The sequence below is a fragment of the Typha angustifolia genome, chromosome 14 (assembly GCF_048772165.1).
Source record: "Typha angustifolia cultivar Huaian chromosome 14, ASM4877216v1, whole genome shotgun sequence".
In the NCBI taxonomy this organism is placed as follows: Eukaryota; Viridiplantae; Streptophyta; class Magnoliopsida; order Poales; family Typhaceae; genus Typha; species Typha angustifolia.
The window spans coordinates 8,593,624-8,612,211 of record NC_133252.1 but is presented as its reverse complement, the minus strand read 5'-3'; the positions used below and the strand labels follow the sequence as shown (position 1 = coordinate 8,612,211).

General features: G+C 37.5%; 1 protein-coding gene across 1 annotated transcript; it reads left to right on the top strand.

The window, feature by feature from the left end:
• The first annotated feature begins 11,140 nt into the window (after positions 1-11,140).
• On the top strand, positions 11,141-12,511 carry LOC140776300 (peroxidase 2-like). The gene is made up of 2 exons (XM_073119963.1): positions 11,141-11,421; positions 11,550-12,511. The coding sequence occupies exons 1-2, from the start codon at positions 11,191-11,193 to the stop codon at positions 12,285-12,287; spliced, it is 969 nt and encodes a 322-aa protein (XP_072976064.1). The 5' UTR covers positions 11,141-11,190; the 3' UTR covers positions 12,288-12,511.
• Positions 12,512-18,588: the final 6,077 nt, after the last annotated feature.

The window sequence follows — 18,588 nt, the reverse complement described above, 5'->3', positions numbered from 1 at the left end:
TCGAGAATGTGATGTATCCAATAGGCTTAAGAGTACATGTTAATTGGGATAATTAAGATCTTAATAATAGAAATGAAGAGGTGGAGGAATCAAAAGTCTGGATTCCTAGGCCTTAATATAATTAATTATTCTTCTGCAAAGAAGGTCTTATATATCTCTTTATTCCTTATCTAAGACATGTGATCCTTCCTAATAGATGATAATTAGATGCTTATAGGTTGGTGCTGCTATTCGTATTAGGAAATAGATTATTGCTTATAGTAGTTTACAAATTATTGAGTAGTTAGCTTGTTACTAGAATAAGCCCACAGAATTCAAGTCTCAAGTTTAAACATTCAAAACCCATAGCCCAAGAGCAGAAAAACAGCTTAGGTGTTTGAATGGCCTAGCCTAGCGTTCGAATGTTTGTCGGCCATACGAACTCACAACGGTTGAGATATTTCGTATTATAGTTTATTATTATTTTTAGACATATGACTAACTTCTATATATTTGAAATGGTAGCCACGTTGACATTATTAATTATTTGGCCATTTGTTTTGTATCTAGGCTTGAACGAACCTTCTCCCTCATCCTTTCTCCCTCGTAGTACCAGCTTTGAGATTCAATCCATGATTGAGTTACAACTCCGTAGGTTCTCCCTCTTCACTTTGATGACCCTCCTTTTGGTAGGTATCCCCATTCTCCCTCCTCTTTTACAATCCTTACCAATTCGTAAGCCATTAACCCTTATCTTATATCGATCAAGGTTAATCTCCATTAATCTAACCTTTCCTAAAACTACCCCACTTCCCCAAAACATCTTACTCCCTTTCACCCTACCTAAATCTCTACTCCACCACCATCATCACATCCATAATGATCTTTAGTTCCCTTAAAAGTACTCTAACATTCGATCTAGAGAGTAGATCAATCCCATCCAAAAGCCTACCCAAGCCTATTTATCCTTTGGGATTGAGTTGCAACAAGTCGGGATCTGAGCAAGATTTCCTTAGCGTGTCTCCATGATGATGTAGGTGAATAGTCGCACAATAAATCATCGAAACCTTGAGTTAAATGATCGCATAACAAAATGCCAGGTTTTTGCAAGTAATCCAAGAAAGGCTAATGCAAGGACAAGTGCTACCTAAATCCTCCACACATAAACCACCCATAAAAGTCCCACCGATCAGTCAAGGACATGAGAGGGAGACCATGCTTGAGCCGAGGCTAGGTGGGCCTCGCTTGCGAGTGCGATTTGAAGATGACCATAATGTTGATCTCTGGATTGAGATGGATGATGAGGAAGACTGAGGAGCTAAAAGAGGACGTTAAAAGAATCATGTGTGGTTAGCAGAGCATCCACTTTTGATTAGGACTGGGGCAAGATTGGATCCCAACCAAGATAACGACATTTGTAGGCACACTATTTAATTGGAGTTTTTGATTTTTCGAGGTGGCGATCCGATTAATTGGTTGTATTGTGCTAAATAATTATTCATTTTCTAGGGAATGGCTAAGGATTAAAAGGTTCTCCTTGCATTCTTCCACCCCGATGATGCGGTATTGAGATAGTTTTTGTGAGTTACCATGCATTGGCCGATTGTGTTATGAATCGAGCGTCAGCTACCTGATCAAGCTCAGATGCAAGGAATCAATCCGCATAATCGAAAGAAAATATTCTCTAAATATTCGTAGTGAGAAAATTATGCAAATAGATGGGATCGTTTTGTATCTTCCCGACTATATTTTTGATATTTAAGCCCTTCATAGATTCTGACTTTAGCTAGGGCAAAAATAGGTAATGTTACTGTAGAGGTGGAGATGACGGGTGATGGTAATGATGAAGGTGATGGTGGTGATGGATTGGTGGCATGAGGTGCTATTGGGTGAAGGAAAAAGGGGAGAAGGTGGCCGAGATCCTAAGGAGTAGAGAGGACTCAATAGATGAGGGGGAATAGGAGTAACCGACGTTGAGGTGGCACACGGCTATGGTTTAAGCGAGGAGGAAGAAGAGTTAGAGTACATGAAAAAGAAAGGAAAACACAATATTTATTAATAATCCCAAATAAGTATTCAACATATTAAGAGGCAAACCTAACAAGTAAAATAATTGAATGAGGTTAACCGTGTTCAAACGCGCAATTCACGTTCTCTGTATGTGCGAACGTATGTAGGCGTTCGAACACAACCTGCACGCATTTAAACATGCAATTTGCATTCCTGTATGTGCAAACTTATGCAAGTGTTCGAATAGGGTGTTCGAATACGACCTTTCCGCGTTCGAACGCGACAGCGAGAATTCTTATTTTTGAAGAAATCTAAGAAACCAAAATAAAAAAGGGTCCATAGGTTGTATCAATGCACAAGATGACTTAGTGTGCTCCGAATCACATCAGATTGAAACCTAGATGGAGTTTCATTGTTTACTCTACAAACGGTTTAGATTGTTGAGCTACAAAGATTTCCATGATATCTTTGTAAAGACAATCAAAAAGCTGATTGTTAGATCCTACCAAGGGGAATTTGAGCGAGTGTCCAGCCAATGCATGCTACTGTGGTTAGACATTCAATTCAAATTCACCTTCATCGTCGGCTTGTTGGAGAACATTCAAGCCATAGAGGATGCTCTACTTATGGAGGACAAATGTAGAGCACTTAGAGGGCACTCGAGGTGGCCATGGAATAGTAGGCCACCATTGAAGCCATCGCATATCGGTAACAACTTAGTTTACCTACTACGTGCTCTTAGGGGTGCTGCTCAACACTAGCCACCATTTCTTATTTCCATTGATGTGAAGACAGCTCCTAGGCCTACTATGCATACTCTAATACCTACCTTAGTAGAGGACCGAAAGGCCAAAGTATTGTACTTCAGGTGCCCTTAGGTATGACCATTGCGCAATAGACCAAATCGGTGATGCTTATCGATGATGAGGCTGAGAAGAATGTACATGCGGACGAGGTCACACTATTGGTGATGAGCATGAGGATGAGCAACAACTAGTAGCTAATGAGGAGATTGATTTGGAGGAGACATGGGTGCAATCTTATTACATGCCTACTCTACAGCCACTACACTACCGAAGACCATATGAGTGGATGACATCATTAGAAAGCATCAGTGCATATCCTCATTGATAGGTAGAGTACACTTAACTTTCTAGATGAGTGGCTAGTTTGAAAGATTAGGCCCACTTCTAAATCAATAGTAAGATTTGATGTCACCATTGGCGATAGGAAAATGCTCCGAGCCAAAAATATTTATAGTGCTATTTAGGTGCGAGTCCAGGGATAGACCTTTGTCATGGACTTGTATCTTATTATACTACGTGGGGCGCATGTTGTCTTAGGGACATAATGACACTTGAGCTTGGGTCCAGTCATATTTGACTTTGGAGAGATGTGCCTCACTTTTATTCACAACAGTAGGAGGGTGCAACTTGATGGTATCCGGTCGCACTAAGGAGCTACCTTGAAGCAGCTACTTAGCTTGCTGAGCACTATGAACCTAGCTTACTTGATGTAGCTAGCTACCATAGAGCTTGAGTAGACACATGAGTCAAGTATAGCTAATGATTTGGCTCATGGCTTACAAGAGTTTTCAATCCTCTTTGAGAAGCTGAATGGGTTACCACAAGCACATAAGGTAGACCATCGCATAGAGATCATGCTGAGCACCAAACCAGTGAACGCTAGGCCTTACCTTTACCCTCATGTTTAGAAGATCTCTAGATTGGTGACAGAGGTGTTGGTGAGGAATAAGAATGCATATTCTTGACCCGTGCTGCTAGTGAGGAATAAGAATGAGAATTAGCAATTCTGTGTGGACTACTACTTACCAAATATATCTAATGCGGACATATATTAGCAATATATAACATAACATGCATGAATCCAATCTATCATGTTGTAAAACTCAAGCTCATGTAGAGCTCCTCATAGACTATGTCAATATGATATCCATCATTTTATACTATCAAATCTTTAATTTAGGCTTATATAGGGACATGCTCATAGGTCATATGAACACTTAAACCAATTACACAAACACCCTTAAGGGAGGGTAGATCATAGTGCTAAATCATTCGCCTATCGCTTGGTGAACAGCATGACCAATAATCTATCATCACAGGCTAAGGAGCTCAATTATGAGCTCATCACATGAGTCAATATCTTGTATCAATATTACCTTTAGAGCCCTTAGCTTCACATAATTGTACCACAGTGTAAGAGATCATGAGTCGATGATCATAGATGTCCTCACTCTGTGTTATCGGGTACCGTTAGGTTTACGTCATCCTACCTTTTGCTCTCTTACTTAAATACCCAAAGGGACTTACTCTCATCGATAGATAGTAAATCGCCCATTGCCTGGCAAAACGACTATCTAATTATCTAGGATCAACATATTGAGACCTCAAGATGGGCTCTAACATATAAATGTAATAATATGCTTTGCCCCTATCCTGATTAGAGAGGTGTTGGTATTGTCGAGATGTAGAAATTACTCCTTTCATAATAATGCACGTGTGCTAATAACATGATATTATACAATATAAATAAGCATTATAGAGCATACATCATTATTATGTATAATGTTTTATCATATATAATCATGCGCACCATAAATATGCATAGTATAATAATAAGTGTAGTTATGCTGCACACGTAAAATTAACATGTGTCTGCGAATGTATGATAAGAATGTGATGATGCCATAAAGTAAAACATATTATTCTCTATACTAAGACTATAGAACTTTCACTTGGCTAATATCATTTTCCAGTTTACAAGTTCCAACTACACCATAGGATCAACCTAACGTGGTACTGAGTTTACATCAATAATGAATGTAATAAAAAGTATGAGCATAACTTACCTACCACTAATAATTAAAATAATCATAGTAACAAATGCTATAGGCTTGGGTAGGTGTATCTAAATTATTATTTTTAATTAGATAAAGCTAGTATAATCAAGGCCTAACGCATTATTAAATGGGTTAAATACATTTTATCCCCTACTGCATATGCTCAAAAATCACATTACCTTTATGTACTTTAATGGAGCACACCAAAAAATTTCAAAAATTGAATGGAGGGCTGAATTCCCTCAGTTTTTAATTTTTTATGGATAAAAATATCCTTCTCCTCATATATAAATATTTCTTTCTTTTCAAAAAATACCTACATATTTTCTTCTCTTACTTCCTAGATTCTGCCAAATATATAGTAATTTTTATTAAACCTGAATTTTTATGAAGTTTAATAGTTATATCATATCTAAAAACAAGAAAAATATGGATTAAAGAAAAATTAGATCAAAAGCCATCTATTTTGTCTAATAAACATAAAAAGGGCATTTTGGTCTTTTGGGCACACCCCATTAACTTTGACAGAAAAACTGACTTCATTAAATAAAATGTTAATAGAAAAAATTTAATTAACTCACTTTGTTAAATAAGAGAACATCCTAATGTGATATCCCTACGTTGATCTGTAATAATTCTCCAATAGGAGCAATTAATACAGATACAATCAGACCATCGACTCATTTGTTAAAATAATTTTTAACTAATATTATAACTAACAAAACTACCCTCTAAAAATGATTGATGAAAAATAATTAAGGCTTAAGTTTGACAATGATAAATAAATAAAAATGCTAAAATAAATTACTATAATTTAAATAATAACTAAACACAAAGTTATCAAAATTGCACCAGACTGATTGGTCAGATCGATAAACTAGTGAACCAACCACCAAATCGGTTCAGTTTTGTTATTACATAAGAGATAAATATAAATTACTTAAAAAATAAATATGTTCAATCCATCAAGCTCAATGTCCTCATGATATAATCTGATCTAAACTGATTCACATCAGTGAATAGTAATGAGGAATAGCCTAATGTTCCGTACCTTAAACCTCATGGCGATGATGACCTAGTTTGCATTAGATTTGGACCGATCCAGACGTAGAAAAATTAAAAAAAATTTAGATGGTGGTAGCCTTATAAGTTAGAGTTCTAATAATTTTAATTTCATATAAATCAGAGATCGGGATGAAAAGTTATCAATAAAATAGTAGAGAAAGGTTAGAACCAAACAAATTGATAAATATCTAACATTGCAGCATTTGTCGGAGAGTGGAGAACGACTGTATAATAGGGTGGGTACTAGAAGAAGGTGGTGGCTAGGATTTAGAAGCTTTGGGGTTCTATGTTTATGATCTACTTTTAAAAATTAAGGTAAAAATAATCTAACGACTACGATAAAACAATAAATGCGATAATAAGAAAATAACTAAACTCAATTAATTCTCAATGCTTGGATGTTTAGATATTTGGATGAATAAACAAAGGTCAGGTATAATGAGTCCTACTTGGACTTAACCCTAAAAGCTTATACGACTCGAACTTGGACTTATTTTAGATACTTATAAGACTTCATTGAACTTGTTTTAGTAGCTTATATGACTTAATTAAACTTATCATAGTAGTTTACATGTCTTAACTAGACTTGCCTTAAATGCTTACAAAAAAAAAAGAATATGAATCAATTAAAAGATAAATAAACTCGATCCATCGAGCCTAATATTCTCATAATGCGATCTAATCTAACCCGGTTTGCATTAGTATTAGTCGTAACTTGATAGTTTATCACAGTCATACCATATTATCTAGTTGTCTAGTATTGTTACGATGAATTTGCATGTTCATATACCAAAAGGTTTATTTAGATTATAGTATAATTTATTTTTAAAATAGATTATCTTAAGTACATATTATATACCAAAAGGTTTATTTAGATTATAGTATAATTTATTTTTAAAATAGATTATCTTAAGTACATATTTATCTTCGTACGATAAACCAATCCATCATGCCGCTGCATCGTGCTTGTCGTGTAAATGTGCTGGTATACACGTGAGTGTATGGCAGGGGAGTACGGGTGAAAACGGATCGGATAGTGCTCAACCCATATCTGGATCCGTATTTTTAGTTCGGATACGGATTCGGATACAGATATTGGACGGATAGCAAAATTTAAAACCATATCCTAACTAAACGGATACGGATAATTTTCGGATAAAGGATCGGATCTTAAACGGATATTGATTAAATTTAAAATAATTATAATATTTTATTTAAATATAATTAACACAAAATTATTAAGAGTTTTACAACAAATATTTTTTTTTAATGTCAAATATATAAAATTAGAGAAATTAATCTCTATAAATAATATATAATGTATTATTATTAATAATATTAATACTTACTATTTAAATAAGCAAACTAAAAACTGTAAATCATTTAAAAAAAATACGGGTAAACGGATATCTGATATCCGATATCCGTATCCGAATCCGAATCCGAGTCGGATAGAAATTTTTTATCCGAATCCAATCCGAGTCGGGTCGGATAGCGGGTCGGGTCGGATTTAATCCGACCTGTTTTCACCCTTATAGGGGAGTTACAGTAAATATATAAATTTCCAACAAATTTTGATACGGACTTCCCTATATAAGTTTGTATAGGTATTAATGCTACCACCATCAAGTCAGTGTCGTCGTTCTCAATTATTTTTCTTTCCCTTTCTTCCACTAAAAGGCCTAGCCGACTTGCAAAACCCTTCCTCACAAGCTATTAGAGAACAGATTTTTATGACATTATGAGTATCTAATTCTACAATTTCTCAATTTCTACTTTGTTAGTACCATCTACATCCTACTACTATATTGCTTTTGAAATTTGTGCAGTGGGGCATAATCTTACTAAGTTCCATCTTCAATATCTAAGAACAAATTAGGATGTTGTTTTTTTTGCATATATCCCTTCAAAATTTTCTTATTCACTTATATGCCAGTCTAAACTTGATATTTATAAATGTACCATTCATCTCAAAACACACAACTTTTAGATATATACCCTTTAAAACACTTATTTTTTATTTTCATATATACCTTTTGGAGTTAACTAACAGTTAAACTTTAAATAATTTACTTTAGATTTCATATATTTCCTTTAGTTAAAAGTATGTATTTCTACTTTTTTATATTAGAAGTCCTGATACTGTCACAACCTTGTGAACTGGAGAAGAGGTACAGATAAGTATTCTTATCAATGCAAATAACATAATACAAAAAAAATGAAATTAATGCAAGCTAGCTTTTAGGTAGTAGTGGCAATTTCCAGCTTGACATCATTGACCGGCTCCAAATTAAAATATGACCCTTGAAATTCGAAAGGCACAGTCTGGAAGTTGAATTATTGAGGATATTTAATCATCGCTTATTCTTTTTAAATATACTTATGAACATTATTAGATATAAGATCCTAGTCGGTTGCCGCTAATCTTAAAATTATAGAGCAGCTAATCTCACTTCTTATTCTTTAAATCATGTCTCTAATCTAGAGTATAAAAATATAGTATTTAATTGTAAGTTGAAATAGTGGTGTAATAATTATATTTAATGTAGCAGGATTACTTTTAATTTGATACATAAATTTAAATTAAAGTGTAATTATTTCTTGTAGGTATGCAATGTTCACGTTTCGTGTAAGTTGATTAGTTGGAGAGAAGAGATAGAAGTGTAAGATGATTAGTAGGAGAGGAGATAGAAGAGAAAATTGAGTATAAAGTTTTAATTTGAGCAGAAATTAGACTAGTTAAATTTTTTATAACTTTTTTAAATTCTAATTATTAAAATAATTTTAGTTGAATTAGGGGTAAAATCTATGCATAATAAGATTCAAATAACATGCATAATATTTCTAATATAGAGTAAGAATAATTTCATATTTGGTTGTAAATCTAGAATAATATTCTGTAATTTAGAATAGAGAAATCTCTAAGCAGAAACATCACCATAGTTAGGAGAATGAGCAAAGATAATATTAGTTTCATCGTCCTTCTGGGATTTATTTATAAAAGACAACCTAAACTACATTACGTGTGGATTAGTCGTAAATATAAAATTGGGAAGTTTGAGCACATATCGTCGAATTTGGTTTAAATATTCGATTTATTAATTTTGTATAATTTTGCACAGAAAATTATAAATAATATACTCTATTTTGAGTATATTACAGAAAAGCTATCTCGTTTTATTATTTATAAGTGGAGCCTTCAAGCTCTTGTTTGAATTAATTTAATTATTTGACAAAATTAAGCAACTAAAATAACTAGGAGTGATGTGAACTAGGTCAAATCGGATCACATCAAGGAGAGATTGGGCTTAATAGATTGAGTTTAGTAATCTTTATCTGTTTATTTACTTTAATTAGAGTCTTATTAGGTTAGAATTTATTAGTTTTTAATTCAGCTCTGCACAGTTTCGAAAAAAATATTTGAAGGATATTTAATAATATTAGACTAGTTGGAGAATATCGGTAACATCCTCATTTATAATCTTCTTATTCAAGGTTTCTTCAAATTCGCACTCTATTTGTGGTAGAAGGAAGAAACATTCCGAGAAGAATAAAGAATGATGATTTAGCTAAGTTATGTTTATCTCTATGTTATATATATCTCTTATGTAAGTACTTAAGACAAGTTTAGTTAAGTCATATAAGCCACTAAGACAAGTTCAATTAAGTCATATAAACCTCTAAGACAAATCTTAATTCAAGTCGTATAAGCCTTTATGGTTAGTCTAAGACAAGTCATAGTTCGAGTCATATTAGTCTTTAGAGCTAGTCCAAGTAGAACACCACCCCACCTCTATATATAAAGGGGCAGGGCTTCTTTGTTAATCATCCAATACTCTAGGCATGAGAATTAATTGAGTTTAGTTATTTTCTTATTATCGCATTTATCGTTTTATCATAGTCGTTAGATCGTCTTTACCTTAATTTCTAGGAGTCGATCATAGGCGTAGAACCTCCAAAGCTTCTAAACCCTAGCCACCACCTTCCTCTAGTACTCACCCTACTACACGGTCGTTTACCACTGCCCTTGGTCGTCTACCACTCTCTAACGACCGCTGCAACGTCGGATATTTACCCGTTTGTCCTGTTCTGATCTATCTCCACTATTTTATTTTAACTTTTCATCCCGATGATTTAGGAGAAACTAGAGTGATTAAAATCTTAACTAATGAGGTTACCACTATCTAAATTTTCAGTTTAGATCTTGTTTGTAATATGGAGATAAACCTGAATACTAATTTCTAACAAAATATATTCGATTTAATCGAGCCTCTAAAGATTAAAATCACATCAACATCTAAGCATTAAATTCCACAAGATCAATGGATTCGAAACTACTATTTAATCTCAAATATCAGTGAGATAAGTATAATTCAGAAAATTTAAAATATTACTTGAAATAGACGCAATGTTTTACGTTTTATTTCATTTCATCATATAGTGAGGTGTTGCTCGGTTTTTTTTTTTTGCCAAATAAAACGACCTATTTATAAATTAAAAGAAAAGATAGTGTTTTACTTATAATATAGTCAAACTGCTGGGTATTTATTGTTAATTTTCTCATTCTTTTATTGGTAAAAAAGGAAATATGTCGGTTTTACATTTTTTTTTTTTGCAGATAACCCATAAAAAATCTCTTATTTTTTTATATGCCCCTCTAAAATTAATATTTACATGTATATCTATGAAAAGACATGATTTTTGTATATGTATTATTTATATGAATACCTTTTGAGTTACATAAGCATTAAATTTTAAATAATTTAGAACAAACAGATAAAAATATACTTACTGTAGTTTTTATTAACTTTCTTAGTCAAAGATATTTTTGTGTTTTTTCTACTAATTATTCAAATTTAATCTGAAAAATAATCTGTTGGATATCTATGCAAATAGTATATGTTTTGAATGGTAAACATGCAAATATAAGGGCATAAAAACGAGTGAAGGATTCCTTAAGGATATACATGCAAGCAAAAAAAAACGATATAAAAATTGTAACCTCAACAAACCAATGCTCTGCAAGCTCATTCGTGAGAACTAAAAAGTCAAAATTCCAGCTTGTGCTGCCCACGTTCTAGCTTTATTCCACCTAATATGGCATAAAAAAGAGAAGACTCTTTTATTTTATCATTGGTTAATTTACTTGCTCAAACCCAACCCTTCCCATCTATAAATACCTATCAGCATGAGCAGCTCTTCATCATCAGCTAGCTGCTCTTCCTCACTGCTCTCTTTCTCTCTATCAGAGTATACATAGATATATAGTAAAGATGAGCAGAGATAGAGGTCAGCTTCCTCTCTTGGCCTCTTGCCTTCTCTTTGCATTGGCCATCCAAGCCATGCTTCCCACCTCCTCTGCTTCCCTACAAGTTGGATTCTATGGTTGCAAGTGCCCAAAGGCTGAGGAGATCGTGAGAAAGGTGGTGCACAAGGCTGTGGCCAAGACTCCTGGCCTTGGCGCCGCCCTTATTAGGATGTTCTTCCACGATTGCTTTGTTAGGGTCAGTAAGTTATACATTACAAATATATATATATTTTACAACTAAATTCTTATTCTTTATAGAATTCACATGTATAGATGAATAGACTAATTGCCATTGATATTTTTTTTATTTTTTTTTTGCACCAGGGCTGTGATGCTTCTGTACTCCTTGACCCAACACCAGCCAACCCCAACACTGAGAAAACTTCCCCTCCAAACAACCCTAGCTTGCATGGCTTCGATGTGATTGATGAAGCCAAGGCTGCCCTCGAGCACCACTGCCCAGGCATCGTCTCTTGTGCGGACATTATCGCCTTTGCTGCTCGTGATGCAGCTAAATTCCTTGGTGGTATCAAGTACGCCATCCCCTCTGGAAGGCGAGACGGAAGAGTCTCCATCGCAGCTGAGGCGCTCCAAAATCTGCCCCCTCCTTTCTTCAATCTATCCCAGCTTATCGCTAGCTTTGCATCCAAAGGGTTATCCGTCGGCGATCTGGTCACCCTCTCCGGAGCACACTCCATCGGTGACTCCCACTGCTCATCGCTCTCGCTCCAGGATCCATCGATCGAACCATCCTTTATCACATTCTTGAGGAGCAAATGCCCACCGACGGCGAGCCCTACTACGGTTGTGGATCAAGATATTGTGACACCAAATAGATTGGATAACCAATACTACAAGAATGTGATAGCTCACAAAGTCTTGTTCTCTTCCGACGTTGCCTTGCTAGGGAGCCCCCAGACGACGGCCTTGGTGCAGGCCTTTGCGAGGCACCAGAGAGTTTGGAAGGCAAAGTTTGGGGCTGCCATGGTGAAGATGGGCCACATCGGGGTGCTTACTGGAAATCAAGGTGAGGTTAGAAAAATGTGCAAGGTTGTGAACTAGCTAGCTAGCTAGTTTCGGTACGACTTGCCATGCATATGCGATGGCTTGCTTAGGATATATGACTTGGTATTTGTTTTCTGACGTGTATTGTTTCGTCGACGTCGTGCTCTATGACTCGTTGAGTCTGTCGATGTTGTTTGTCATGTTTTATTTCATTCTTTTGTTCTCATTTTCTAATAGAGTTTGTCATCAGTATAATGCACAATAAATTACTTTGAGGTAAATCTTTGTGCTGCTTTTGAATTCGTACAAACATGATTTGTAGTGGCATGGTAACTGATCGAGTAAGCATTTGTATAGAAATTCATGATGCTTCAAGATCATCGGAAGGATCACCATTAAGGCTGAATTTAAGGGTCCTTGGATGACATTATTGAGCTGGCCAAGATTATCAAAAGCAAGAAGGAGAATGGAGAAGTATATACCAAGAGGCTTGCATTACATATTGGCATTGCCACTATTTATACATGCAGGAATTTCTTCCATAAGGAAAGTCTACCCATAATACAGCTATCTATAGTACGGCTATGATTACGTTATACATGGTGAAATAAATCCTGATGATTAGCATCTTCCTAATATAGCTGATACACAATCTATCCATGGAGGATTTGATTTCTTGAATCAATGTTCATTCCAATTGTAGAGTATTTCTTTCCTAACACTCACTTTCAAGTTGGAGAGTGAATGTCTCTAACTCCCAACTTGCGAATCATGGCAATGAAAGTTTCTTTCCAAGAGCTTTGGTAGAAACATCTGCCAATTGGTTTATAGAGCTCATGAGTCTAGTGATGGGGAACCATCAAATATCTTGTCCTTTACATAATGACAATATGCCGAGTGCGCTAATGGAAGACTGAATTAGCTGCTATGTGTAGTGTCGCTTTATTGTCACAACAAAGTAGGGCTAGTTCTGAATGTAGCAATCCCAAATCCAAATTTTTAAGAAGATATCGAGGCCAAGAAAGTTCACAAGTTCCGTCATGGCCTGGTATTCTACTTAAATTGATGATAGAGAAATAGTTTTCTAGTACTTCGACTTCCATGAAATTAATGAAGGACCGAGGAAAATATAATAGCCAGAAGTAGATATTCTAGTAACCGAACAACTTGGCCAATCAGAATCACAAAAAGCTTATAATTTGAGATCACTTTAGAGGAAAAGAATAACCCTTGACCGAGAGCATTTTTAATATACTGAACTATATGTAAGCCAGCTTGTGACATTCTGGGTTGATGCATAAACCTGCTCAATATATGAACTGCACAAGTGATGTCTGGTCTGGAAACCAACTTGTGACTGATACGATTCGGACTTCACCGATGACGTCTCGAGCATGGATACACTTTATGGGTGTCTTTCTTTCTTGTATGTTGTGTTTGAACACGGGTGGAGTGCATTCGAACGCTGTTGTGAACGCCTGTATTAGATTCGCACATCCAGAGAGTGCGAATTATGCGTTCCAATGCACCTACGAACGCCTGCATCGCATTCGCAAATCTAGAGAAGTGAAAAATATGTGCGTTCGAATGCCTGCATCGCATTCGCAAATCTAAAGAAGTGAGAAATAAATGCGTTCGAACGCGGTCAACGAAAATGTACTATTTAGGGTTATTTTTGAATTGTTTGGTTAGCCTCTAAAGGTGTGGATGGCAACCATGGAGTCATTATTTATGAATTGAGTTTTTGCCTTGCCTCCCTTGTCTTCTTCGCCGACGACGTTGCTTCTAAACTCTCTTGATCAGCTAATCACCCCAGTCCCTTAGGGGCGGCCCACTCCTCCCCCTTCTTCCAATCTATCCAACACTTACCCTAACCCTTCCACCACCACTTATTCACCGGTGCCACCCCATTAACGCTGGTCCATCTTCATCCACCATCATCTAGGATCTCATGCCTCCATCCACGGATCCTAAGACAGACCCCCTGACGTTCATCTACTAATTGGACAATATCTCGAGATTTCTATATCTGATTTGCCTAAAACTTGGATTAGTTAGAAAGCTTTTTTTTAGGGCTACAACATATCAAAATATCACATCGATCGGACGATGACATATTTTGGGATCTATTTTCAAAGTTTCGTGTCAAATCTTGTCCAAATCTGAAAATCGGAATAGATCGAGCCTTGGCCTAAAAGGAGAGATCGTATCAAGTTGGTATCAGAGCCACCGTTCCTTAGACACATGCTTCCTATGACGACAACTAGAGTCATGGCTACACGGCGAGATGAGGAAGAAGAGATTCTCCCGAAATAGGGGGAGGAAACGGTTGTCGGGAATTCCACCCACGGAACCGTCCAATCAAATCGGAATACGGAAGAGTTTAGTGTTCAAGCCGTGTTGGGGTCTCTTTCCGAACAAATGGCCATCCATAACCAGATGATGATGGAGATGATGTAGGAAATACGGGCGTGGCCGAAATCTTCGACATGCACGGCAATCGCAAGGCAGTATGGGGAGCCTTTCGTAGCATACCCAACATCCTCCACGGCCTCCCCGTTCCCCACAAAAATAGGGGAGAGTTCGGCTATCCTGCAAGATCGAGCTTCTACACCCTGACCCATGGTCAGTTGCAATAAATCGCCATCGGCTACGATGGGATCCTCAACCATCGTAGCAGCCCTCGGAACCTCCACATCTTCCTATGCACCGGAGACCTTACCGACAAACCGCGAAAGGCTGGCCACACCCTTTTCGATCCCTACAGAGACGACGAAGAGTCCAACTTCAAGGTAGCAGTTTCCTCTGGCGAGCTTGACGGTTGGAAAGGTTCTTTCGACGTTAGAACAGAGTTCTTCGATGAGTCGACAACCGTGCAAACCACTATTGAATAAAGGAAGACCACACATAGCCGCTGGATATCCCTCATCAGGAATCCTCATTAGTAGTGAGGGAGATGATCCGGAACCGCGAGTTCCGGCACTTGGGCTGCCTTACACCACCTCCCTTTGCAACTACGGCAAGCCGGCAACTAGGAAGAAATCTCGTATGGCCTCCAGTGACCTTCCACCATTCTCATTGGTCAATCGACAATCGACCGTGACAGCGTCGTCACTGGCGATGACGTTGCAGCTCCCCGCCGAGCTACAACTCAAAGAAGAAGGTCGTGATCTTCCACCCACGGCAGCACCAACCGTTGACAACCCCGTAAAGACCTTGTGGGCTGTTGCTTTTCTCACCCAGACAGCCGAAAGCTTCCTGCCATGGCTGCAACTAAATGAAGAAGAAGGAGATGAAGATTTTATTTTTGTCAACCTCAATGTTCCACAACAGTCAACCGCCACCATCCCAAGAGGGACCTCACCAATAGCTTTTCATATTCTAGATGGCCGAAGGCTCCTTGCCGTGCCTGTGATAGGATTGAGAAGAAGGAGATCAAGATTTCATTTTTTGGGCCAACTTTGGCCTTCCATCGTCGCTGACTGCCGCCACACCGTTGGGAACCCTACCAAAGCAACTACTGGAAGAGGTCACTCCTCAACCAAGGCTGCCACTGCCAAGGCAACTCCTATGGCAATGGCTGATGGAGATGGAATTATAGGAGAAATATTAGGGATTTCACATTTTTTTGAAAATCCTAAGTGGTTAGAATTTCAAGATGGCTACATGGTTGGGCTTGACCAAGTTGAATTGCTAGACATAAGCTGGGTTGGATCTAAAAGCCAAAGGGGTCAAGTCAAGTGTGAGTCATCTCTAGACTTGGGGACTTAGTTAAGTCAAAGAAGGCACAATACTTAAGTCAAGTTTGCTTATACGATGATACATTTGACTGGGATCCTGTGGGCAAAATGATTATGAGCACAACCAACAGTCAGTTTAGCTAGTTGAACCAATCTCGAGTCACTAGGAGAACCTAATCTAGATCCACCAACTACATCTGACTCGACCTCCCGAGCACAATCGGACGCACTAGATTTTTATTGCTAAACTGACATTGAGTCAATTGGTTCGACCACCCGAGACTAGATGGACTCAATGTAGACGAACCCAAATTCCACCTTAGACCAGTAGGAGTACAAGTATCCAAGCTCGACTAAGGATGACCCACCAAACACGGCAAGTTTAACTTGAGTCACCTTGAGGACAAGGTGTATGGAAGCGTGGTTGATTGATACGATTCGAACTTCACCGATGACGTCTCAAGCATGGATATACTTTATGGGTGTTTTTGTTTCTTGCTTTAATATTTAATTCTTAAAAAAATAAGTTTTCTGTATGTCGCGTTCGAACGCGGGTGGAGTGCGTTCGAACACGGTTGTGAACGCTTGCATCAGATTCGCATATCCAAAGAGTACAAATTGTGTGTTCGAACGCACCTACGAACGCTTGCATCGCGTTCGCAAATCTTGAGAAGTGAGAAATATGTTCATTCAAACGCGCTGCGAACGCTTACATTGCAATCGCAAATCCAGAAAAGTGAGAAATATATTCGTTTGAACGCGATTTGGTGCATTCAAACGCGGTCGGTGAAAATGTACTATTTAGGGTTATTTTTGAATTGTTTGGTTAGCCTCTAAAGATGTGGATGGCAACCATAGAGTCATTATTAATGAACTGAGTATTTTTCCTTGTCTCCTTCATCTTCTTCTCTCCTGTTCTCTTGATCCCCGGCGACGTCGCTTCTGACCTCCCTCGACCGGCCAATTACCCTAGTCCCTTAGAGGCGACCCACTTCTTCCCCTTCTTCCAATCTATCCATCACTTGCCCTAACCCTTCCATCACCCATAACCCTTCCACCACCACTTATTGTCCGGTGCCACCCCATTAACATCGGTCCACCACCATCCACCATCATCTAGGATCTCATGCCTCCATTCACGGATCCTAAGATAGACCCCATAATGTTCATCCATTAATCATACGATATCTTGAGGTCCTCACATCCGATTTGCCTAAAACTTGATTTATTGGAAAGCTCTTTTCTGGAGCTACAACATATCAAAATCTCAGAACAATCCGAAGGGGGCATCTTTCGGCATCTATTTCTAAAATTCCGTGGCAGATTTTGTCCAGCTCTGAAAATCAGGAGAGATCGAACCTTAGCCTAAAAGAGGAGATCGTATCAGTGACATTGTGGGTTGATACATGAACCTGCTCGATATATGAACTACACAAGTGATGTCTAGTTTGAGAGTTTAAGACATTTTCCCATTGGAATATTAGCGGGAGTAGTACCAAGTAATTATGCTTCCTCAATAATCTTTAGGGCATACATGCATTGGCAGATATAGATACCATTGGCTATGTCTCGTTAGATCTCAAAGATGCGGGGTGCATTGCTTTGAGAGAATCACTCACAATGGTCCTCCTATACCTCATGAGCAGTAGAATAATAGATGATGCTATCTGCGATCTAGATTGAGGGTGTTGATGAGCTAGGAATGGGCCATGTCGTTGCAATGCGACCAAGTTGCATATCCTTTAAGGTCAGCTTCTTTTGAAGGAGATTTGATTGATCTGTCGACGAATCCAAGTTTGTTTATGGAATTTAGAGCTAGAGTCATAGCCCTCTTCCAACCGGTGTAGTTATCTCCATTCAAGGACTTAGAGACCAGAACTATTCCCGAATGATCTGAGTGATGGTTGAAATAGGGATTTGAGATATCAAATCTTGAAGGATCTGACCAACTAGGAATGGTAGATGATTTGTCGACATTAGCAGGTGGTGGATTTTCTTGGTTGCTAGCCATGGAGATTGAATGACTACTAGGAAGATGCTACATGAGAGCTTAGAGTGTAGCAATAGGTTGGATTTAACCTTGCTCTCATACCATGAAAAACAAGAAGGAGAATGGAGAAGTATATACCAAAAGGCTTCGTTACGTATTGGCATTGCCACTTTTTATGCACGCAGGAATTTCTTCTATAAGGAAAGTCTACCTATAATATAGCTATCTATAATACAGCTATTAATTATGTTATACATGGTGAAATAAATTCTAATGATTAGCATCTTCCCAATATAACTTATAGACATTCTATCCATGGAGGATTTGATCTCCTAAATCAATGTTCATTCCAATTATAAAATATTTCTTTCCTAACAGATTATACCTTATTCTGGCGAAATTACTATTTTTGCCCTTTTATGTTATTGAAAGGTTGTAATATGGGGAGATCGGAGATTGGATAAAGCCATTAGAGTTTCATTTCCCATTGTTTTAATATTTGATGTTTACTTCTTGGTATTTCATTAAAAAATGAAAAATCGAAATAAATGGCCTATGCTCTTAGAGAGAGAGATATGAAGAAAGATAGCAGTGAGGAAGAGCAACTAGCTGATGATGAAGAGCTGCT

Bases quoted from the DNA above. Each gene is read 5' to 3' on its own strand.
- LOC140776300 (XM_073119963.1), top strand. From the start codon at position 11,191: ATGAGCAGAGATAGAGGTCAGCTTCCTCTCTTGGCCTCTTGCCTTCTC. The intron at 11,422-11,549 runs GTCAGTAAGTTA...TTTTTGCACCAG, and splicing joins TCCACGATTGCTTTGTTAGG to GGCTGTGATGCTTCTGTACT.